Source organism: Theobroma cacao, chromosome 5 (genome assembly GCF_053813885.1).
Source record: "Theobroma cacao isolate CCN51 chromosome 5, ASM5381388v1, whole genome shotgun sequence".
In the NCBI taxonomy this organism is placed as follows: domain Eukaryota; kingdom Viridiplantae; phylum Streptophyta; class Magnoliopsida; order Malvales; family Malvaceae; genus Theobroma; species Theobroma cacao.
Genome location: NC_142643.1, coordinates 3,565,571 through 3,589,791, shown reverse-complemented (window position 1 = coordinate 3,589,791; position 24,221 = coordinate 3,565,571). Strand labels below are relative to the sequence as shown.

Sequence of the window (24,221 nt, the reverse complement as noted above, 5' to 3'; positions counted from 1 at the left end):
GCTATCTGTGTATGTACATGTGTATCATCCACCTTAAAGGCTACAACACTGGAACCTGAGTTCAAGTAGTACGTATATAGCTGTCAATGCACCTATCTAAAGTTTGGGAATACAGGAAAAAACAAATAATCTAGCAGGTGAAGCATACTAGTGCAAATGGTCCAACTTCATAAGGGCAGCAATATTTGAATAAAAGAAAAAATTGAATGGAATAATAGACAAGATAGAATCCCCCGACAACCAGCAAGAATGGTTGTAGAAACAAATCATGCGATGAAAAGTAGATAGAAAGTAAAGAATGTAAAATGAAACAAATGACAGATTCCACAAATCCTATGCGGATCTAAAATTTTCCTAACACCTCAACATGTAAGCATACATCTTGAATACCGCCTTTGACCTGGGCCTTTTCAGCATCCAATGCGTGTATGCATCGAAGGTTTCTTTATTCTTCCCCTGTATACTAGAATCATGGCTACGATGGTAACCATTTGCTCAAAGTTTATATAGCCAAACCAACTTAGGCCTTTGGCTTAAGAGGCTTAACAACCTCCCAAGTGAAATCTGGGTCATCCCGTCCAAAATGACCATAAGCAGCAGTCTTTTGGTACCTAAACTTGCCTCCTCTCATCAAGTCTAGATTGATAGAGATCATTCCTGGCCTGAAGTCGAAGTTCTCCTTAATTAATTCCAAAATATCCTTGTCTGGGATCTTGCCTGTCTTGTATGTGTCTACAAAAACCGACAATGGTTCTGGCACACCAATTGCATAGGATACTTGCACGATACAGCGACGTGCAAGCCCTGAGGCCACCACACTCTTTGCTGCTTGCCTAACAATGTATGCACCACTTCGGTCCACCTTAGTAGGATCCTTCCCTGAGAAGGCACCTCCACCATGAGCACCCCAGCCACCATAGGTATCAATGATAATCTTTCGGCCAGTGAGTCCTGCATCTCCATGAGGTCCACCAATAACAAACCTACCAGATGGGTTGAGGTGGAAAATGGTATTGTCATCGAGATACTTTGCTGGAATAACAGGCTTAATGACATGCTCTTTCAAGTCCGCTGCAATCTGTTCATTGGTGACAGTCTCATCATGTTGGGTTGAAATGAGAACAGTGTGAACACGAATAGGAACCATGGCTCCACCCTCATTGCGATACTCAACAGTCACTTGGGTCTTACCATCAGGCCTCACCCATGGACATGTCTTGTTCTTTCTCACTTCAGTGAGCTTGGCACCAATCTTAGTTGCAAGCACATGGGTCAGAGGCATGAGCTCAGGAGTTTCATCTGAGGCATAACCAAACATGTGACCCTGGTCACCAGCCCCAATTTCCTCAGGTTTCTTGCTGAGGTGGCCATGAACTCCTTGAGCAATATCAGGACTCTGTTGCTCAATGTTAACTAGAACTTTGCAGTTGTCAGCATCAAGGCCAACATCGGCTGATGTGAACCCTATACCTCTGCAAGTATCCCGAACAATTTTCTCATAGTTAACTTTGGCCTTGGTTGTGATCTCACCAAAGACCATAACCATGTTAGTCTTGGTGCAAGTCTCACAGGCCACTTTGCTTTCTGGGTCTTGTTCTAGGCAGGCATCAAGGATAGCATCTGAAACCTGGTCACACAGCTTGTCGGGGTGTCCTTCATTGACAGATTCAGAAGTGAATAGGAAGGTATCCATATCTGCACTTCCCCACATCATAATGCATTAGATTAATCTCACTTGAATAAAAAATTAAGTTGAACAACAACAAAATTAATTCAGCACAAATCATAGTAACAAAATATTGAGGAAGCCAGAAAAAAAAAAAAGAATTGCAAATATCCGCATCTGATTTGAATCCAACTTCAAGATTTCACATTGATTAACTAATACTCTTAATCTGTCGTTGTGGCTTTACTTGGTTATTGCTCCCTCAAAATTTTCTAAAAAGCCAAATCTTTTTCTTATATTTGATAAAATATGAGCTTATAATTAATATATAAAAGCCAATTAAAAGTAGAACTTGCTATTGAAAAGACTAAAATCAAGCAATTTATAGTTCAAAAATTTTTTTTAAAATTTAAAATTTTGATTATTTCAACATATACTTTTCTTTTACATAGAAAGCAAAAAGAAAGTAGCCAAAACAACAAATGAACATTACGTAAGAAATAAAACCAAGCATTTTATGGACCTAAAAACATAGAGATCATTTGCATTCTCATCTTTAATATCATCTAGATTTCTCAAATCCGATTAGAAGAAATGAAAATCATTAAAATTTAAATATGAAAAGAGTTCATTCTCAAATGAAATGAATTCCATTTCCATTTATCATAAAAAGAATCCAGAAATGAAAGAAAAATAAATCTTACTGATATTCCAACCGATCTGATCTAAGAAAAGTTATATCAATAACAAATCTAAAGGCAAAATGATGAACAATTCGAATTACAGTCGGAGAGAAACAAATTCGAGAGAGAGAGAGAGACAGCGAATTGGAGGGTACCTTACTTGAGATCTGAAAGAAGAGAGAATGAGAGTGAAAACGATAAGAGGAGGAGACAGAGAGGAACTGAATTATAGGGGGGAAAATGGGATGTATTTATAAACGAGGAGGAGGAGTCTTTTGACTCGCTCTTACTCTGCTTCTATCTCCCTCGTTTCCCCGCTCTTTTCGCTGCTCGGCTCTTCTCCTTTGCTTTTCCCGGGTTTTTATCGCCTGATAAGGTTTTATCTCCTGCTTCTCGTCACAGTTTCTAAAACAATCTCAACCGCTGAGATTGTGACCAGATCTGGTTGAGGAAAATGGAAGGGCGAGATGAGATCCAGTGATTATCGGAGTGAATAGATGATAAGGTTGGGCTCCACCACCTTACCTTTGCGGTTGGTGAGAAATGGGGTCCCACCCGCACTCACTTTCCAACATGATCCGGGGCTCCATCACTTTTCCAGTTTTCTGTTTCAGATTCAGATGAGATCTTGCTGTTTTTGTTACCAGGCCTTGCACATGGGTTGGGCCCCTTTTTGGTCTGTTTACTATTTTTATCAACTTTTTTTTTAAAAAATTAATATTAAAGTATAAAATCCATTTTGAAAATTGGCATGGCCCTTTTCAATTGGCGTGATGGTTCGGACTATTTTTTTATGATTAGCTTATTAGAGCACTGAGGATTCGATAATGGCGAATATTTTTAATTCAAAAATTATATTTATTAATTGAAAGAAAAATTTTATTTATAAGTTTAAAATTTATTTTACTTTGTATAGTGGAATCCGTAACATTTTATTTTAATTATGTAAATGTTTTCATTGCAATGACTATTTCATCGTATTGAAAAGGGACCTACCTTGATTCATATTTATTTCAATGTTAGTACTTTCATAAGAGTCTCACATCAATGAAGAATTAAGTAAGTTGTAATATCATATGTTACGAACTTACGTTTTAACTTAAAAGACAAGTAGATAAAAGAAAACTTTTGCTTATAAATTTATCTCATATTTTACTGAACCTAACAGAATGAGATTCATTCTAGTTTTAAATTAATCATCATTATTATTTTTTAAATTTAAATAATGTTCGGAGATTTGTGTTCAATGAATTACCCATTATGTAAAGAAAAAATTTCACAATTGCATTTTCTCTTCATTCCATTTTTTTTCTTAGATAAAATTAGAACATAGATATAATAGTCCAAGCTTCTCACCCTAATTCCTTACTTGCCTTACCAAGGTGCAGGCGATTTACATGCTCAAACTCAAAATCTCTTATTGTTGAGACGATAATCAGAGCCATTAGCCAATGGCTTGAACTTTAGAGCTTGTTATTAATAAAAGCTTGGGCCTAACCAAATGTATATAGATTTTGGGGTAAAATATTCAGACATTTCAAAATTTTGATCAAAATTACACGAAGATTAATTAATTTGAGAAGTAGGCACTCCACCCCAAAAAAATGTTTATCGATGGACACATAAGTCTAATCGTTAGTCAACCGTTAAGGTTTCCATTAATTTGTTGATGTAGTAATATTTTTTGAATAATTTTACTTTTAAACATATCAAAAATTACAACATTATATAAACATTTATTTTTCATTTTAATTTTTTTCTTTCTTAAAAAAAGAACCTACTATCATAACGTGTGGGTCCGGGAACCCGACCGTCCGACGCGAATGTGAAAACTCACTAAAAAAATTAAACTAGGAGTCGCCACCAATCCTTTTTTTTTACTAGGTGTGATTGGTCACCTATTGACTCGATTCTAATCGATTAAGTCTTAAATTAATTTTAAGCCCATCGAAAAGAACCTTAAACTAGTCTACGATTTTTTAGATCTAGATTCGGGAGTACGGTTACGTTCGGGGAAGGATTAGTACCCCCGGAACGGCCGTTCCATGAACGGTACCATTTTTAGATTATCCTATTAGGCTTTTATTATATTTCCTTGGTTATGATTTTTTTATCCCCTATTTATCCTAAAATTGAATGCAAATGTGAAGTAAGATGAAATGCATGGCGTGGGGATAAAAATATGTCGGACGAATAACCTTTTATCGAGGATAGTTTCTCGAATCCGCCCATCATACTGATGGGACTCGGGGTATTCTCTCACCTAGGGAATTATCCGAGAAACTCGTCTTCACAAATTCGACGAATAATTCCCATTATCGGAGTCATCGTACGTTTTCTTTTAAAATAATATTTTCGTGCATAATGAACCTAATTCAGGCAAAAGCCTTTTATTAAAGATGTTTCTCGAGCCCTCCCATCATACTGGTGGGACTCGGGGATATCTTTTCACCTAGAAAACTTTTCGAGAAGTACTCGCCTTTGCAAGATCTTCGGAAGATCCCATCATCGGTACTTAGACTCGAAAATAGAAATATTTATATGCAATGATATGATGCAATATATATATATGCTATGCTAAAACAATTATCTATGTTTTGGTCATTTATTAATATTTAATTATATATTATTATTATTATTATTATTTCTATTTTATTTCTAATTATTATTATTTTTTTATACTTTACATTTTTTATTTTAAGTTACTCTTATATTTTCCTTTTATGATTAGATAAATTGTTTATGATTCCATGTTACTTTAGTGACAAAAATTTTATATTTATTTTTTTTATATTTTGTATATATATATATATATATTTTATATTTTTATATTTTTATTATTATTATATTTTTTCGTAAACAATCTTTTATCCAAACCTAAAGCCTAAAATCTTATTTTATATATCTATATTTAACTCTTTTTTCTTTCTTATCTTTGTCTTCACATTTTTTATAATATAGTTTATGCCACTTAATATTCAATACTTAATTTTAAATTAGTTGTTTTTTTATTATTTATTTATTATTATTTTTTGAAGATTTTGTGTTGTGATTTTTTTATTTTTTATAAAAAAATTTCGGGATCTCAAAATCGAGGCCCTCCCATCGTACTGGTGGAGCCTTAATTCGAATTTTGAACCAAGGGAATATGGGTCCGAGATTGCGACTTCTCGCGTCCCGACCGATCATCCCATCCTCGGTACAATTTTGTATTATTTCCATGATTAATATTGTGGTACCTTAAGGCTCACTTAATATACTATTAAAACTATTAATATTGTTCTAAAATAAAGGATTTGTTGTGGTAACTAAAAAAAATAATTAAATCCTTTTTACGATCTTCTACTATTAACATTATTATTTCGCATTTTTTTGTCAATTTAAATCCTCTAAAGTCCTCTAAAATATTATTAAAAGGATTTTAAATATCATACTCAAACCATTTAATTTTATTAAATACAAAGCTTAATCAAATAAAAAAAATGGGCTTGCCCCAAAACAACCAGTCCATCACAGATCCATACAAAAAATAAGGCCCTTTACTTGATCAGGCTTGGCTAGCCCAGACTACCGCTGGATCTGACCCGTGGCCCGCTCCAAAGCCCACCATTTGGTTCCTTGCCTAGTAGCCTCCAAATGCCCAAAACGACACCGTTTCAACGCCTACTTCTCCTTACCAAAACGGTGCTGTTTAAGCTCATATCTGACTATAAAAACCTTCTTTTTTATCCTCTCTCCATTTTCTCCCTTTTGTCTCTCTCTCTAGGATCAAACGCTCTGACCTCTCCCTAGAAAAAAAACCTTTATCTCCCTTATCACTTGCCGGCGGCTAGTGGGGCTTTCTGCCGTCGCCGGTGACTCGACCCAACTGAACGGATTTCTCTCTTTCTTCACTCTGACGCCGGCCTGATCTCCTTTTCTCTCTTTCTCGCTTCAGCATCGGCGTCCTTCTCTTTCTCTCTCACCTATCTGCGGCTTCTCTTTCTCTCTCACCTGCCGTGTAGACACTAAAAATTATAACAAAAATCATAAACAAAAAATGAATTAAAAAAATAAAAATAATAAAAATTAAAAAATAAAGAAAAAATGAAAAAAGGGTGGAGAGAGGTACGACTGGCAGGGTGCGGACGCACCCTGCCAAGCACCTCCCTCACCCTGCCAAACGCGAATTTTTCGCTTCTGGTAAGGTAGTGGAACGTGCCCCCTAGTGCCCAAGAACCGGGCATAAAGGGGAGAAGGCACTGTAGCAATCGGGGAGAGAACCTGCAAGTCAAAGAGAAAAATCAAGATCAAAAATCCCGAGGAGCCAAAAAAAATGAAATTCCTAGCTCTCTAACAGCTTTCAACAATCCACAAGAAAATAAAAAAAAATCAAACAATACCAAAAAAAAAAAGACCCAAAAAATGTGTGTGCAGTGAGAGTTGAGGATCTTGCCGTCTGTTGGAAGAGAGGTTTTTGAGGGTTTTTGGGTTTTCGTTTGGGAGAGATCTGAAGCTGATTTGGGTGGTTATCGGTAGAGGGAGAGCCGATCGATGGTAGTTAAGGGATTTGGGGAGAAGCCGCCTGTAGGTGAGAGAGAAAGAGAAGTCGTCGGCAGGTGAGAAAGAAAGAGAAGGACGTCGACGCTGAAACGAGAGAAAGAGAGAAGGAGATCAGGCCGGCGTCGGAGTGAAGAAAGAGAGAAATCTGGTCAGTTGGGTCGAGTCGCCGACGACGGCAGAAAGCCCTATTAGCTGCCCGCAGGTGATGAGGGAGATAAAGGTTTTTTTTCTAGAGAGAGGTCAGAGCGTTTGATCTTAGAGAGAGAAACAAAAGGGAGAAAATGGAAAGAGGATAAAAAAGAAGGTTTTTATAGTCAGATATGAGCTTAAACGACACCGTTTTGGAAAGGAGAAGCAGACGTTAAAACGGTGTCGTTTTGGGCATTTGGAGGCTACTAGGCAGGGAACCAAACGGTGGGCTTTGGAGCGGGCCACGGGTCAGATCCAGCGGTAGTCTAGGCTAGCCAAGCCTAATTAGGTAAAGGGCCTTATTTTTTGTATGGATCTGTGATGGACTGGTTGTTTTGGGGCAAACCCATTTTTTTTTTATTTGATTAAGCTTTGTATTTAATAAAATTAAATGGTTGGAGTATGATATTTAAAATCCTTTTAATAATATTTTAGAGGACTTTAGAGGATTTAAATTGACAGAAAAATGTGAAATAATAATGTTAATAGTAGAAGGTCGTAAAAAGGGTTTTATTATTTTTTTAGTTACCACAACAAATCCTTTATTTTAGAACAATATTAATAGTTTTAATAGTATATCAAGTGAGCCTTAAGGTACCACAATATTAATCATGGAAATAATACAAAATTGTACCGACGATGGGATGATCGGTAGGGACGCAAGAAGTCGCAATCTCGGACCCATATTCTCTAGGTTCGAAATTCGAATTAAGGCTCCACCAATACGATGAGAGGGCCTCGATTTTGAGATCCCGAAATTTCTTATAAAAAATAAAAAAATCACAACACAAAATCTTCAAAAAATAATAATAAATAAATAATAAAAAAAACAACTAATTTAAAATTAAGTATTGAATATTAAGTGGCATAAACTATATTATAAAAAATGTGAAGACAAAGATAAGAAAGAAAAAAGAGTTAAATATAGATATATAAAATAAGATTTTAGGCTTTAGGTTTGGATAAAAGATTGTTTACGAAAAAATATAATAATAATAAAAATATAGAAATATAAATATATATATATATATACAAAATATAAAAATATAAAATAGAATAAAATAAATATAAAATTTTTGTCACTAAAGTAACATGGAATCATAAACAATTTATCTAATCATAAAAGGAAAATATAAGAGTAACTTAAAATAAAAAATGTAAAGTATAAAAAAAAAATAATAATTAGAAATAAAATAGAAAATGATAAATATAATTAATATAATTAAATATTAATAAATGACCAAAAAATAGATAATTGTATTAGCATAACATATATATATTGCATCATATCATTGCATATAAATATTTCTATTTTCGAGTCTAAGTACTGATGATGGGATCTTCCGAGGATCTTGCGAAGACGAGTACTTCTCGAAAAGTTCTCTAGGTAAAAAGATGTCTCCGGGTCCCACCAGTATGATGGGAGGGCTCGAGAAACATATTTAATAAAAGGCTTTTGCCCGAATTAGGTTCATTATGCACGAAAATATTATTTTAAAAGAAAACGTACGATGACTCCGATGATGGAAATTATTCGTCGAATTTGCGAAGGCGAGTTTCTCGGATAATTCCCTAGGTGAGAGAATACCCCGAGTCCCACCAGTATGATGGGCGGATTCGGGAAAATATCATCGATAAAAGGTTATTCGTCCGACATATTTTTATCCCCACGCCATGCATTTCATCGTACTTCACATTTGCATTCCATTTTAGGATAAATAGGGGATAAAAAAAATCATAACTAAGGAAATATAATAAAAGCCTAATAAGATAATCTAAAAATGGTATCGTTCATGGAACGAGTGTTTCAGGAGTGCTAATCCTTCCCCGGACATAACCGTACTCCCGAACCTAAATCTAGAAAATCGTAGACCAGTTTAAGATTCTTTTCGGTGGGTTTAAAATTAATTTAAGGCTTCATCGATTAGAATCGAGTCAATAGGTGGCCAATCGCGCCTAGTAAAAAAAAAGGATTGGTGGCGACTCCTAGTTTAATTTTTTTAGTGAGTTTTCACATTCGTGTCTGGTGGTCGGGTTCTCGGACCTGCACGTTACGATACCTACCTTTCTTGTTTAGCTAAATTCGATCAAATTTGGTGTTCTCCCACTAGATCTAATCAGATCTAGCGCATTGTGCTCCCTCAGGAGAATGCCAGAGCTCCCATATGAGGGGACATAATTCAGAGCTCTAGATCATGCTAGATTTGGCGCTCCAAATCATGCCAGATCTAGTGTTCCAAATCGCGCCAGATCTAGTGCTCCTCTACATTGAAGAGTGCCAGATCTAGCCATGGGGTGGCCGATCAGCATAAGGGAACATCGTCGGCTGATCAACGTAAGGAAACATCGTCGGCCAATCAAATTGTTTGAAAAAAGATAAAAGTTGAGAGAAAAAAGAAAAGGTATTCTAGTCTTTTCATTTTTTCTGTTTACAATGTTAAGGCTTTTAGGGCAGAGTGTCTATTTTTCAAACTAATGGACCTCCGTATAATTTTTATCAAAAATTTGGGGATGTCTAGATATTTTACCCTAGATTTTATGTTTTAGGTGACAACAAGTTAGAGAAGTGGAGATTTTGGAAAAGTACGTTAAAGTAAACATGCAAAATACAAGTGTTAATATAACTTTGCTTCACTAACAGCTTGGATGGCCAAAAATGAAAAAAAGAAAGAAAACAAAAAGGCAAAGAAAGGAACTGCTGGCAAGAATAAAAGTGTGGGAAGAAAATATATTGGAAAATCGATGGAAAGATGAAGGTTGTATAGGAAGGGTCAAAAGTTAACGCGAAGGCAAATGAATCAGAAAAAGTCAAATGACAGTTCAGAAGACACTATTAATATGACAAAAGGTGAGGTAGGAGGTTATCGAATTTGGGACAGATATGCTTGTCATCTTCCCTTTTCGACCACAACCCGATCTTGTTGGGGGAGAATGACACGGAATGGGGACCAAAACCATTTTGGTTCTTTAGTCATTAGATTGATGAAGATGGTTTCAAAGAGGTTTTCTTGGAAGCTTGGCAAGAAAGTTGCCGGAAGAATGGAGGCAAGGGAGATCTCTAGCAAAGGCTTAGACTCATCAAACCCATGATTAAAAGTTGGCAATCTAACAAGTGGAGGAATAGTCAAAACAAAATTAAAATGCTAAAGGAAGACATCCAAAGAAAACCACAGGAATGGTAGAATGGTAGTGGAGATGGATTGATTAGAGATGAAATCTTAAATATGAGAGTTGAACTTTGATCCTTATATAGAGCAGAGGAAAGGTTATGGCACCATAAATCGAGGGTGAAGTGGTTCCTTAAGGGGGTAAGGAATGCTAAGTTATTTCATGTCGTTACTTTTACAAGAAAGAGGAAAACCTTAATTGATCAAATAATCGTAAATAACACAGTGGTAGTTGATCCTTCGAGCATCAAAGAGGAGGTTGTACAACATTTTGAGAATCTTTATGGGTATAGATCGGTGGCCAAATTAAGAGATTAGGATGAGGATATCAGTATACTCTCAGAGTAGTCCATTTCGTTTCTGGAGTGTCAATTTTCAGAGGAGGAGGTAAATGATGCTATCTTTAATTGTGATAGGAATAAGGCTTTGAGGCTAAATGGTTTCAACTTTAACTTTTTCAAAGCTCAGTGGTTGTCAATCAAAGAAGAGGTTATGGCTTTCATGAAAAAGTTCTATGATACTGGCACGTTTGATGAGAGGATTAACTCTTCGATTATCACCTTAATTCCCAAATGTTATAATCCTATGGTTCTTAATGAACATAAATCTATAAGTCTAGTCAGGAGCGTGTATAAGGTAGTGACAAATGTCTTCGCTAATAGATTTAGGGTGGTGATTGGTGAGGTTGTGGGCCTTAACCAATTTACTTTCATAAAAGGTAGGCAAATTGTTAATTGTGCACTTATCGCTAACGAACTCGTTGATAGCCTCCAAAAGAGTAGGGATGGTGGTGTTTTCTTTAAGGTGGGCTTTGAAAAGGCATATGATAGTGTGGATTGGAATTTTCTCAAATTTGTGATGTCAAAAATGGGATTTCGTGAAAGGTGAAAGAGGTGGATCATTTCATGTATCACTATGGTTGCCGTTTCGGTTCTGGTAAATGGGTTTCCCACTAGGCAAGTTAAATTGAGATGCAAATTAAGAGAAGGATACCCGTTATCTCCGTTTCTTTTTAACATTGTTGCAGAAGCTTTTAGTGCACTTATGCATAAGGCGGTTGTGATCAGTATGTGCAAAAGAGTGGTAGTGGAAAAAATGGACTTTTTATCTCTCACCTTTAGTATGCGAACAACACAATGATCTTTAGCAAACCGAAACTTGAAAGTGTTCTAAATCTTAGAAGGGTATTGCGATGTTTTCAAGTGATATCTGGTCTTAAAATCAATTTTTGAAAAAGTAGCTTATATGGAATTAAAGTTGGGGATGTTTTGGAGAATCGAGCTGCTAAGATTCCATGTTTGGTTGGTTCTTTACCTTCGATGTATTTAGGACTTTTATTGGGGGCGAGACATCATTCTTGAAGTATTTGGCAGTCGGTGATTGAAAGGTTTGAAACCAAACTTGCAAGATGAAGTTCCAACCTCCTTTCAATTGAGGGGGAGGGATACTCTCATTAGATCCGTCCTCGCCAACCTTCTGATCTACTTCATGTCACTTTTTGAGATGTTTAAGGGGATTAAAGAGGAATTGGATAAAATCCAAAGGAGATTCCTATAGGGTAGTTCAATGGAGATGAAACGGTTACATTGGGTGGATTGGGATTTGGTTTGCAACCTAAGAGATTGTGGGGGACTTAATTTTGTTGATCTTAAGTTGAAAAATAAGACAATGTTGAATAAATGGATTTAGAGGTATAGTGAGGAGAGAGACAGTTTATGGCAGTCAATAATAATTATAAAAAATGAAAAGGATGGTATGAGTCTTTTATCATATGACCCAATGGTAGATTTCCATCTACCATATGGCGAAATATTATTTATTCTTTAACCTTTTGGAGAGGTTTTCCTCTTTTTTGTTTACAGGTGTTGGTTATTTGGTCCGGAATGGTGCTAATATATTCTTTTAGTAGGATGAATGGATTGATGACATTATCCTCAAAACGACCTTCCCTCGCATTTTTGCTTAAGTCATTAACAAAATTGGTAAAGTTAGCGAGTTTGGATCTTGGGTGAATCGGGAATGGCTATGGAAAATGGAGCTAGAAGGAAAAGTCCTAGATTGGGAGATTGAGACATGGGAGCAATTTAAAGCATGCTTGAGAGATATATCTCTTGTTCAAGACATTAAAGACAAGCTGATTTGAAAACACACCCCGACTGGTCACTACTCCCCAAGTTCCTTTTGTAGAGCAGGGTTAGCAATAATGGGACGGAGGCGGAATTATGGAAGAATGTGTGGGATGGTTTGCCTCCTTCAAAGGTTGAGATTTTTATTTAGCAAGTTATCAAAGGAAGGGCTGCGGTTAAGGAAGAACTTGTGAACAGAAATCTTATGATTAGAGAGGTCGCTACTTTTGTGCTTTGCAATTAAGGAATGGAGTCGGTCACTGACCTGTTCTTGACTTGTATTGAATCTTGGAGGGTGTGGAGCAGGTGGTATGAGGAGTGGGGAATTATTGGTTGTATGCCAAGGGATGCGACCTCTTTTTGTGTGGCATGGAACTCGTACTGTGTGGAAACGACAAAAAGAAAAGTATGGAGAATGTCTTTTTTCGCTATAACTTGGTCCAGTTGGCTCTACAAAAATGAAATGACCTTCAAGGGAAAACTTTGGGATATTGCGAAAGTTATGGATATAATTAAATTGAGAGTTGTGTGGTAGGTCAAATCCAAGTGGCCAAGTGAAAATGGGTCTATCACGGATGTTGTGAATGCCTCCTTTTTGGCATGTGAGTCAATTATGAGGAAACCGAACATAGGTACTACTTCGTGGGAAAGACCACCTCAGGGATGGCTCAAGTTCAACACAGATGGGGCTACCAGAGGGTGTCATGGACTTCTAGGGAACAGTGGGGTTTTGCATAATGACATGGGGGAGATTAAGCTTGTGTTTTCCAAGAAAGCGGGATGAGGTGATGCAAATCTTGCGGAAGTTCTGGCGATAAGGGAGGTTGTGGTCATATTTGCAGCTTCTTCATGGGCAAGCGACACTGGTATTATCATTGAGTCTGACTCCAAGAATGCCGTTGCTTGGATAACCAACCCTGAAGCTGCTTCATGGACGCTGCGACAACTTATATTGAAGATCATAGCACTCAAAAATGATTTGGTGGGTTGGTAGATTCTTCATATACCAAGATCAGGTAATGATATGGCGGATAGTCTCGCTAAATTGGGTGTTGACAGGACAAACGATTTGATTCGAATGTATCCTTAGACAACAGCTGTTGGGGTGTAGGTGGTCCTGGTCTCTTCATGGCCTTGCCAGATTGACGCTAAGATGTGATACTAGATGAGTATGACAGGCTCAGTCCCTGGTATACATCGTTACATCCTGTTTTTGCACATGAGGAATGTGTTTTCACCTGGGATGCTTTGCTTGTTGTTTTGATGGAGTGATAATGGATGGTGCCTCTTCGAAAGTGTGTAAGGATTTGAAAGAAGTGGAAATGTGCTTAATGGACTTGTTTCCTTTTCTTACTTGCTCTGCTCTTGTTTTTGTATAGTTGGGTGGTTCTGAGGGCATTGCTTGAATGATTGAGTTTATGATGGGTTTTTTGTACAGAAGATAAGATTATCTATTGGCATTTTTTGTAAGCCTGATTTGAGCAGAGTACCAAGAATGGCTTTGATTGGATACTCTGCCTGTTTGTAAAGGGTTATTCTTGCCCTGTTAATGAAACAACCTTAATTTTTAATATATATATATATATATATATAACTTTGCTTATGATTTTGTGCCATGCAAATTTTGCTACAAAATTGTACCTAGCTGTCCCTTTCCAATGCAACTTCCTAAGAAATAAGAAATGCTGATATCGATGGGATTATAATACCCAAATACCAGAAATTGAGGAAAAAATGTGTATATATAAGCAGAAGACAAAAGTCAGAGCTGTTATCAGTAACTAAGGCCAAGTTGAAGTCCAAGGGCAGCATGGATAAGAAACAGTGTCATGATCCCACTGCCTAAAATTCCATGCACATTCCTCAATCCGGGATTACCCTACAAATGATTTAAGAGGGAGAAACAGACCATCAGGGAAAGCAAGAGTTTGTCCCACAGGAGAAGAAAGAAATAACAGTAGCAGAGAAAAGAACGTAAGAATGAGTGAGAAGATACTCAAATGTTAGGAGCAAATGCTTCATCAATTACCTCAAATAGTGTTGGCAAAAGGGTTTGTATTGTCAGGAGAGTAAGACCAATGAAACCTGTAATAGCATGCGGACTGCAAAGAAAGATGCAAAATGTTTATTCATTCAACGTATTCATATATGTGATTGGGGTTTGGAGATCAGGTATTTCAGGATAGAGAAGATGGAATACCTTTCAAAAATAGGTTTGTCTGAAGTTAGCAGAGATGTTATTCCACCGGTTGCTCCAAGAGCAAAGAAGAAAAACATCCCACCTAGAAGCCTTGGGTGCAAGTCTTTGGCCTTGGCCTTTTCCTCCTGAAATGATAAAAACGATATCAAGGTAAGAAAGGAGATTGAAGAAGGCATCCTTGTTCAATCACAATTGACCTTTTTGTTTTTCTGATGAATTTCTTACAACGTCGTCAGAATAGCGAATGCGGAAACCTAGATATGTTCCATACCCTCCCATGGCAAATAGCACTACTGCCTAAGAATACCAGTAACAAAAAAACCATTTGTATCAGTTCAGAGATGTGAAGGAAGATTGCAAAGAATATTGTAAGGCAAGTAGTTGCAACAGATAACAAAGAGTGAAGGAGAGAATCTTATACCATGTTGCCGGGGTGTCCCCAGTGCACAAGCCAATCAGGAAGATTCCATGATTTCACTAGCTCAACAAAAGGACCAAAGAGAGACCTCACAGTCCCATCTGTTGCACAGATTTTCGAGCTTGGAATAAGTACTTGGGAGAAAAAAGATAATTAGAGTAAAAACCTACCGTGTTTTAGATCTCTCACAGCAAACCACTAACTTGTCTTGAAAAACAAATCTGTGAAGTGCTAATATTTCTAGTTTTCCAAACAATCCATATTCTACCTCTAGCTCCATCAGTTTAACCAACATATCAATCAAATCTCAGGGCATTTTCAACAACAATGCCTTCAATTTCTATCAACTTTGATAAAAACCATAATGCAACAGTTTGATTTAAGCGTTTATAAGTCTCAAACTTTTGAATATGTAAGAATCATAACAAAAATATCAGCAAAATCTTAAGAAATATTGCCTGCAGAATTTTCGATAAAAGCAGGAGTTTTACTTTTAGTTCTAAGAATTCACAAGAATTGTGGACTAAGATATGTTCTTCACATGCTGATGTTTTTGACGCCAAAAAGGTTAACATCCAATGGAAATTCCTCATTAGTGAATTTCTTTGATTTGGAATTGACAGGTTCTTAGCAGAGTATTCAAACAATATTTATTACCTCAAAACTTGCAATACTGCATATTAGGATGTTCACATGCTGAATATGCTCCTTTAGAGAAGCATTTTTAGAGATCATTGGTTTGGTTAATTGTTCAAGAAAAGTAAACAGGAGGTCACGTTCTGGGAAGAGGATATGATCAGTTGCCATGAACTAATCAGTAAGTTAAAGTGAAGCGCATTTATCCATAGCAGTTATGAAAAGATGTTATAAGAAAATGTCAAGTGTTTTCCATCACTGAAAGCCTATATAAATTATCAAACATCAACAGAATAAACCAACAGAGGGATTTGATACTGAAATGCAAATGAAACATTTATTGGCTATTACCTCCGGGAAGAGCAGCCACAACTAGCAAAGGCAAAGGACTGAAGGAGTACAGTAATGTTTCTGTAGGCTCCCCCAATTCTTCCACTTTCGCATCTGCTCCATCGTCAGGTTCACTAAGCTCATTCTTTACAGCAAAAGATCGACTAAGCAGACCTTTTCTCTTTCCTCTTGCTTGCATCGCATGCAAAAGCCTAGTTGGGGTACCAAAAGAAGTAGGTCGGGAATAAGGAAATGAGGCGGCAGGGAGGATAGGGGAAACCCTCAAACTAAAGGCAGTGGAAGCATTTACTACAGCCATTTGCGAAACGGAATAAAACAGCAAAGAAATGAGAGAATGTCTGTGTTTAGTCAAGTTTCAAATGCTGGGTTTGGCGGAGGCCAGACCAGAGTTGGAGAAAAAGAGCAGATTGAGAGGATGACAGGAGGTGAAGTAGGAAAGGTGAAGAAACAGACACGCCACTAAATGTGGAACCTTTCCACGTGGTCTCAACACGCCTCCCTTCCGCAATTCCCATCAAGTATCAAACCTTTTTAGTCCTTCAGAATCTAGATGTTTCAACCTTCCAGTGTCCTACCATCCTATTGGAAAAGCCGAAAGAGCACAAAAGTGCAAAACCCGCCATTCTGTTGTTGCCGTTTCGTAAATTTAGCCCAATCCTATAATATCAGGAACTGTTGCGGACGTGTAAACATCTTGTTTTCCAGAGTAATGACTTAACTCATCGAAAAAATATTCTGGAATACAGGAAAATTATGATTTCCCTTTTATAGTAAACTTTGGGATTTGCTTCTTATTTTCTTGGGTGGGAACTTTGTTAAGCTGGTTAGCAAGTAAAGGAGAAGAGCTGAGCAATGCAATCTCATCTTATTAATATTAATTATCGCAACTAGCACAACAAGAAAACAGACTTTGGACTTCAGTAATTCAGTATGGTACGCACATGCAGAAGAATATTTGCACTGGCAACTGATCAACCCATCCACATCTTTCAACAAGTTAATCAAGATGATGGCTAAACTCATTTGGATTTAATATTTGCTAGAGCTCCCAAACTGCAACTGTAATAAGTCCGCAAATTTTAAATTCCTAACTCACTGAATCTTTACAGCTCTAAGTCACATGGTAACATGGACAATTTTTATGGCAAGATTCTACCTAAGGTTCCTATGAACCCTCCTACAGAATTCAGAGTTCTCAATGTTTACAAGAACTGGAGATATACATCGGTAGCTACAAATCATCTGTACACAGGTAGAACCAGACGTTGAGAAAACCTATTGCTTCGATGTCTTCTATGGTAAGTCATGGATTTCTTGATGAAGCTACACATCCTTTGCTAACTATTACCTTACCCTTATGAACATGAAATATCAAATGTTTATGTGATTTGGCATGTAACGCAAGGGGATATCAGAAGGAAAATGTTAAAAGTCCTTTTTTTTTTTGTGTTGCAGACAGCCAACCACAACCCCAAATCTCAAGGTCATGCATGACACCGGCCACCTTTCTCAATGCAGGCAATGTGCTTCTCTGTTCCAACTGTCAACTAATATTGCTGGGTGCCAAACCAATCCAGTATGGAATCTGACAATCTGCAACCATAAGTATAAATCAACAATCAAGCTTGCTAGCATTTTGTTTTTTGATATGATGATGTCCGCTAGAAAGAAACGTTAATATCAGATTTAACTTTTAAATGTTGCATTTTACCTTTAGTCCAATTGAGTGTAAGCCAAGACATGCGTTTCAACAAAAGTCTTTATAGCAACGGGAGAATGAAATAATTAAAAGATTTTCTCAATAACAGCAGGCATAATAATTTCATCCAAATATTAGGCACAAAAGAATCATGCTTCCATTATCAGAGTTCAGGTCCACATCAGTTTACATATCAAGTAGCCAGCAATGCTGGTTCATCATTTCAGGTCATTATCAATATAATATGTTACCATCACAATTTAGATTTTGCATTGATTGGTGCTAAGAAGCTAAAAATAAGAAGGCCATTTACCTTATTGTTTTGCAGTATATGCAGAATCTCCCACCCAGCCGAAATTTATCTGTCAACTCGGAGAATGTTGTTACATATTCCACCCTTGTCAGTTGACTCTCTCTGTGGATCAATCTCCCATTTACCATCAACAATAAATTTTATCTGCAATCAAACATGATAATAGAATAAAGTTACAAAGGGTTCATTCCTTTTATCATGCATAGGCACTATTATGATCTTCAATGACAACACCAGAGCCAAAAATGATGTACATTCAAAATTTAAGGCAGTTACCCTTTAACTTCACTGAGCTTTCAGAGGGATCTTCTGTTTCTCAATTGGAATAAAAAAGTAAGAATTTAGCTGTAGATATAATGTAAAAGCTTCTCTCCCCCTTTAAGCCTTCCAAATTGCAGTGGCAAATGATAAGTTGTTTCTCTCATTCTCCATGGTTTTCCAGAATAGTGCTCTTAGCGAAAGAGCTGTGAACTTTTCAGCTTTTTAATAGATTTTTTAAGCAAGCATTGGAGAAGCCTCTGATAATAAGTTGCACTTTTAATCCTAAACCAGAGGGCCCTATTGACTAACTGGTCTTAATTTTGGTGGAGTCTCATGCCCTACATCAATAATTGGCAGTGTAGTATGTGGATCTAAGAATTCTATTTAAAACCCAAAAAACCAAATGGGATTCAATTTTGTTTCATACTTAGTTTTGAACAACATGTTGTTCAGTTTGGTTTGGTTTCTGAAAGCCAATTAATTTGGTTTGGGCTCAAAAGTGATAAAAACCGAATTTCTGTAGCAACAGGCAGCTCTAAAAATAATGCCTCTTCTGGAGTGAAGTAAATTGAAAAAGAAAATGGCTTCCATATAGGGGCAATAAATGTCTAGAAGAAACCACATAAATACAGCCACAACTATACTAATTAATTCTCTTCAGATATCAAGATAAAGTTGGTATGTTATTTGGTAGCAGTTCATACCTCATATATCCCAGGATAAAGCCATAGCACTGTCGACCAGAGTTTGGACTTCCTGGAAAGCATGTAAACATAGTAAGATAGTTTTTCTTGTAACAATTATTAGCAGAGACAAAAATATTTAGAGAAAAAAGATAGCATGAAGAACCCACAAAGAGAATGAGGTATGCTCCTACACATCCAAAAGAAACCTTGTTTGCTAGTTATAATAGAAGAAAATATCATGCAATTCAGATGAAATACAAGTGAGGTGTCAATTTATTTTAACATGCCACAAAAAATCTTGAGGAATGAGTATTATACGAGTGCAACTAGAAGGAGACCAAGCATTATCTTTCAGAAAGACAACTAAACTAATTCAAGGCCATCTATTGTTTGTTGTTTTGCAACTAAGTGGGTGTCCGAGTTGTTTGTTCAAAATTTTGTCAAAGCATCTAGGCAGGTACAACAATGAGCACCAACTCAACTTTGGGAAGCTCATGCACACACTTTGTCTACCAGGTGATTTTCTGATATAATTTTCAAACTTAGCACAATGATTGAGAAGTAAGATGGTTACTCTAAGCTTGACATAGATGAAGGAATACACAAAACATACCCTTGAACTAAGGTCCATGTCAAGCTATGACACGCTACCTCTATATGGTTTCTTCAATATCACATAAATGCCAGATCCTTTAAAGAAATTCTAGTGTAAAGGAGTTAATTTTATAGTACTACTATAATGTTTCAATTAAAAAAGGGAACAGTAGGATATTACTGAAAACCACTTTACTGGTGAAATATAACAACTTGAGTAACTTAAGCTAATAATAACAAAATGTTATAAACCAGAAGATATAATTAAATCTAAAGACTAATACTCAAGCTGAAAACTATTCAACAAAAGAGAACATTGAACACCTTGATTCAATGGGGTTTTTAATGGTAGAAGATGGCTTAGGATCCATTTTAATCCGATGATGCCAACCATTGAAGCTACCAGCTACCTCCACAATTTCACCATCTCCAGAGTATTCGATTTGGACCTATTATAGCAGTCTAAAATTCAGCTTCATGTGGTCTGATATTTATTTATTTATTTATTTATTTTGTAAAAAACTACAATAACAAACAATGAACAGGATAATGCTGGGGGAGATTGACTGCAAAAAGATAACATATAATCTTTTCTCTTATTGACTGCAATAAGAGAAAACTAGTCTAGAGGTGGCAATTGGGCGGATCAGGTAGTGTCGGGTTATTTTGAGTTTGGGTTATTTTGGGTTGGAGCATTTGGGGTTCAGGTCATTTCACATTCAGGTCATTCAGGTTTGACAGTAAGGTTACTCAGGTTCAAGTTGTTGATTTTCAAAGTAAAATCAAGTCAAATCAGATTGGGTTGGGGTCAGGTTTGGCAGGTTTTTCAAGTTTGGGTCAGCTTTGCCAGCTCTTCAAACCACCATGCTCATTTAAGATATAGTTATAAAAAAATTAAAATAAAAGAAGCCAACTAAGGCTGTTTTCAAATATACCAAATGCATGTGATAACAGCCAAGCAAAGTAACAGATGAATACCTCCTCTAGTCCTGAGAGGCTTTCCTCAGCAGCATGCAATTCAGCATCCTTCTCAGAGACAAGTTTCTGAGCTTTGTGGATCTCTATTTCAGCCTTGGTTTGCAGGGCAGACAAAGCAATCTGGGGAGAACAATGATTAGCAAAATACTAATGGTTTACTAATGGAAACACCTCAAGAAATGCATAACATTTCAATCTGTGCTTGACCAACTTTTAGATACATAGTTTAATGTCTTATTGGTATATGGACACAGCACCCTCATGTATGTGCAAGAATCATGCAAATGCTTTACTAGGAAGCATTCCTTTTGAAGTAGTTTATGTACCTTTTCCTTTTCAATCTGCTCCTTCAAACAGGATAGTTCTAATTCCTTCTGGTGCTATGCACACAAACAGAAACAATAAAGACACCACACAGTTTATGTAACAAAACTTTATATACAGACAAAATCATAAGAGTAGCGAGTAGTGAGAGACAAAAGACATTCAAATATATACCAGCATAAACTTGAGGTGATTAATCTCAATTTGATTGTCCCTTCCAGTGGTCTACAACATAGAAGAACATACACTAACAGATTATATGTCAAAGTAATCACTGAATTTAAACCAACTTAGAACAACAGGGCATGTGTAACAACCTCAGAATTCAAATCCTCCCTCAAATCATCACCCTTTAACATATGTGCTTCCATATTATCATGACTGCAAATAAATTAAATACCAGAAGTCTTGAGCCTTTGTTGATAGAACCAAAACAAAAGGATTAAAGAAAAGTAATGACGTAAATTTACTCAAGTTGAATGAACTGCAATATGAAAATTAATAATCCATGCCTCCCGGTTTATTAACAGTAAGCGCCATTACACTACCCACTGGTCATAAGATAGTACAGAAAAGTATTCTAAATAATTGCATACTTTAAGCAAAAGTAATTAGAGGTTTAGCTCCAGTACTTTAAACAGATGCACAATACTCTGACCTCCAAGGAAGGTAATTCACTGCCATGGGAGGAGCAACCTGCTTGGCCACAGTTGTACTTCCTTTCAATATGATAGCAGCACCATAGGCATGTTCTGAGCATTCTTGACTATTGGTCCTAGATTGAGTTGCTACTTCAATATTAGTTTCAACAACTTCGTTGCTTTCTTTATCAGCACTTTCATTTAACATCCCACCAACATTATCTGCATATCAAACAGCAGCAGATACTTAACTTCATGTTTCAGTCCCAAACAAATAAATAAAGCGGCAATCTTTTGAATATAGAAACAGGCATCAAGGAACATCTTGGTAGTTTTGACTTTAGAAAACAGGCATCAGACATTATCATTCTTTCTATTGAAAATTGCATAATGAGGAAGTACTAACAGCACACGTAAACTACAGTAGCAGGACACTTCAAATATCATGAGTTGAACAATTTGTGTTATATGTTCAAACCAAAAGTAAAAATTCATCCTCATTACATTGGGCACAAATTGACCAATGAATGAACTAACGATACAGTTTATCTACTAAAGCTTACAGTCAATTGAATCCAAATCTCCGTTCTGAACAAATTTTGCAACTTTTTCCTCCAAAATTGACATGGCTATAGATTTTTCAGGCATGGAACTACGGTCTTCAGAATTAAGATCTGGATTAGCATTCAAACTCCCAGAATAGTTTTCCTCATTTGAGAGAAAGGTTGATGGGGAAGCATCTTCAACAATAGCATTTTCCATTTCCTTTTGATCTCCTGAAGTGTGCGTAGTATTTTCCTTCATGCAACTATGGTCATCAGAATCACTATATACTCCAATTAAACTATTCCCCATGCTAAAAACTTCAGTTGGCAAGGAAACATCTTCGATTGCATTCTCCCCCTTTTGATTCTGACCTTTAAAATAATAAAATTACTTTATCAACAACAGGCAAAGTTTAATTAGAATGAGAGGGTTCATGAATGGGTAAACGAAATTTATGTTGACCTTCCAAAATATCTTCAGAGTCAACAGTAGCATCACACTTTTCAACTACACTTTTCTCTGCATTAAATCCATCAATGTCTATCTCAGGTGAGCTCGTAAGAAGCTTTTTGATAAGTTTGTATCCTCTCCGTCTAACAATGTTAGCCAAATCATTCCTACAGAACAATTAGGCAAGAAGAACCAAAGCACATCAATAAGGATAAAAGTAAAGGCTGAAGATTTTCTCTCCCCTCTCCCCTCTCCCTCATCCCTTTTCTCTCTTTTGCCATTAGTACATAATTTGGCATCACAATAAATCATATTGAGTAAATGAATAACAGTAATTGAGTAAATGAATAACAGTAACCTAGGACTAAATGAATTTCTACCTTTCAATCACTAGTAGTTTAGAAACACATAAAACTCCCAAATCAGAACTTGTTCTCAATCAAGGCCAAACGGATAAACTTTTCATACAACCCAACTATTTCCATAACAACTCAAACAACCCATGTTCAAGTGAAACAAAAAAAATAACCAGAAAGGAACCAAAAGTATAAGTTTTAATTACCTTCCATGCTGAGAAAGCTCTTTCACGGAGGGAACCTGACCGTCTGGAAGTTCAACCGCAGCTACAAATTCCCTTATATCATTGCAAAGCTCCTCATTGCTCTTTACCTTTCTACCACTCCTGAGTTAAGAACAAATAGCAAGTCAAAACCAATGAGATAAAATGACCCAAAAAAAGGAAGAAAAGAAATCTTGAACCTTTTAATAAAAACAAGAACTTTGTACAAACCTGGGTCTTTTAATAGAAAAGGCACATATTTTCAAGCTTCTTCTTGGTGGGTATTCATGAATTTTCCAGCTTAGCCATTGCTGCGGCTTTGATGAGATGAGGGATTTATGAGAAGAGAGGAATAGGAGAGTTGGAAAGTGAAACAAGGTTGCCATTAGGGGTGAAACCTTGTTGCAGCATTGAAGACTTTAGTACTATAATCTTTTTATTGTGAAGTAATAGAAAACCTGACAAGGCAAATCTAGAGTTGGGAATGTACAAGGTTTTCTGATCTGTAATTATGATTTCAGACTCAGTTTAGAGTTTGCAGAAAACACGGCAGTGGTGTCTAGAGGATGTATTTTCAGTTTACTATTAGATTTTCAACTGTCAATATTCTAATGATTCAAACGAAATCCGAGTAGACATTATCTTATAATTTTTTGGGTTTTTTTCAAGAACACCAAGAAAAATAAAAATCAAAAGAAAAAGATAAATGAAAATGGAGAATAAAGGCCCACCCAACTCAACTCACTGTTATTTGGAAGCCCCAAAAGGAATGAATGTTGGGTCTTTACTGCTAACAGCCCATACACGTTCGTGAGAAGATATCCATAAACTAAATCTTTGTGCCTGGTTTTTATTGTAGATGCGGTCTCTCCATGGTGAAGGACATTTCCCTTCTCAAAATATTTCATACAACGGTGTGTTAGCTTTGTTTCTTCTAGTTTTGTTCAAGTTCAACCGATGTTTTAACCCATAAAGGAAAATAAAAAATAAAAGTACTATTATTAAAAGACAAAGTTGGTTGTTTTGGAAGTTCATAGTTCAAACAATGAAAAAACTCAAATTTTGTCGAACCAACAATCCACAAGAAATTAAATGACAAAGTTTACTTGCTGAAGCATGACCTAGACAAAGATCCCACTGATACAAAAAATTAGTTGTTGTGGTAGCTGACACATGTTTCACAAGGAGATGA

The 24,221-nt window shown here is 36.4% G+C and overlaps 3 protein-coding genes across 10 annotated transcripts; all 3 read right to left on the bottom strand.

Moving 5' to 3' along the window:
• Positions 1-157: 157 nt before the first annotated feature.
• Positions 158-2,752, bottom strand: MAT3 (methionine adenosyltransferase 3). 3 transcript variants are annotated; one of them, XM_018121501.2, is made up of 2 exons: positions 2,510-2,752; positions 158-1,695 (listed from the first exon to the last, which is right to left on the bottom strand). In XM_018121501.2, the coding sequence occupies exon 2, from the start codon at positions 1,691-1,693 to the stop codon at positions 521-523; it is 1,173 nt and encodes a 390-aa protein (XP_017976990.1). In that variant the 5' UTR covers positions 1,694-1,695; positions 2,510-2,752; the 3' UTR covers positions 158-520. The 3 variants fall into 3 exon arrangements, with proteins under 3 accessions (XP_017976990.1, XP_017976989.1, XP_017976991.1); XM_018121500.2 differs by having other exon boundaries at positions 2,505-2,749; XM_018121502.2 differs by lacking the exon at positions 2,510-2,752 and adding an exon at positions 2,371-2,491.
• Positions 2,753-13,937: 11,185 nt separating this feature from the next.
• LOC18598031 (translation initiation factor) lies at positions 13,938-16,462 on the bottom strand. Of its 3 annotated transcripts, none has more exons than XM_088806457.1 (6): positions 15,979-16,438; positions 14,995-15,125; positions 14,799-14,870; positions 14,574-14,698; positions 14,403-14,475; positions 13,938-14,252 (listed from the first exon to the last, which is right to left on the bottom strand). In XM_088806457.1, the coding sequence occupies exons 1-6, from the start codon at positions 16,274-16,276 to the stop codon at positions 14,148-14,150; spliced, it is 804 nt and encodes a 267-aa protein (XP_088662583.1). In that variant the 5' UTR covers positions 16,277-16,438; the 3' UTR covers positions 13,938-14,147. The 3 variants fall into 3 exon arrangements, 2 of the variants coding, with proteins under 2 accessions (XP_088662583.1, XP_007027431.3); XM_007027369.3 differs by having other exon boundaries at positions 14,995-15,092; positions 15,979-16,425; XR_016026330.1 differs by having other exon boundaries at positions 14,097-14,252; positions 14,771-14,870; positions 15,979-16,462.
• Positions 16,463-16,975: 513 nt separating this feature from the next.
• Positions 16,976-23,713, bottom strand: LOC18598030 (5'-AMP-activated protein kinase-like protein). Of its 4 annotated transcripts, XM_007027366.3 has the most exons (13): positions 23,261-23,671; positions 23,033-23,152; positions 22,483-22,637; positions 22,038-22,391; positions 21,492-21,696; positions 21,151-21,214; positions 21,008-21,058; positions 20,836-20,889; positions 20,510-20,629; positions 19,856-19,980; positions 18,956-19,007; positions 17,991-18,134; positions 16,976-17,571 (listed from the first exon to the last, which is right to left on the bottom strand). In XM_007027366.3, exons 1-12 carry the CDS (start codon positions 23,413-23,415, stop codon positions 18,036-18,038), a joined length of 1,554 nt encoding a protein of 517 aa, XP_007027428.3. In that variant the 5' UTR covers positions 23,416-23,671; the 3' UTR covers positions 16,976-17,571; positions 17,991-18,035. The 4 variants fall into 4 exon arrangements, with proteins under 4 accessions (XP_007027428.3, XP_007027429.3, XP_017977492.2 ...); XM_007027367.3 differs by lacking the exon at positions 20,836-20,889 and having other exon boundaries at positions 23,261-23,673; XM_018122003.2 differs by lacking the exons at positions 16,976-17,571; positions 19,856-19,980 and having other exon boundaries at positions 17,992-18,134; positions 23,261-23,701.
• Positions 23,714-24,221: the final 508 nt, after the last annotated feature.

Bases quoted from the DNA above. Each gene is read 5' to 3' on its own strand.
- MAT3 (XM_018121501.2), bottom strand. From the start codon at position 1,693: ATGGATACCTTCCTATTCACTTCTGAATCTGTCAATGAAGGACACCCC.
- LOC18598031 (XM_088806457.1), bottom strand. From the start codon at position 16,276: ATGGCTGTAGTAAATGCTTCCACTGCCTTTAGTTTGAGGGTTTCCCCT. The intron at 15,126-15,978 runs GTAATAGCCAAT...TTTTCTCCCAAG, and splicing joins TGTGGCTGCTCTTCCCGGAG to TACTTATTCCAAGCTCGAAA. The intron at 14,476-14,573 runs GTATTCCATCTT...CTTTCTTTGCAG, and splicing joins GACAAACCTATTTTTGAAAG to TCCGCATGCTATTACAGGTT.
- LOC18598030 (XM_007027366.3), bottom strand. From the start codon at position 23,415: ATGGCAACCTTGTTTCACTTTCCAACTCTCCTATTCCTCTCTTCTCAT. The intron at 21,215-21,491 runs GTCAGAGTATTG...ATTTATTTGCAG, and splicing joins GTGAATTACCTTCCTTGGAG to TCATGATAATATGGAAGCAC. The intron at 21,059-21,150 runs GTTGTTACACAT...TCTATGTTGTAG, and splicing joins GGGAGGATTTGAATTCTGAG to ACCACTGGAAGGGACAATCA.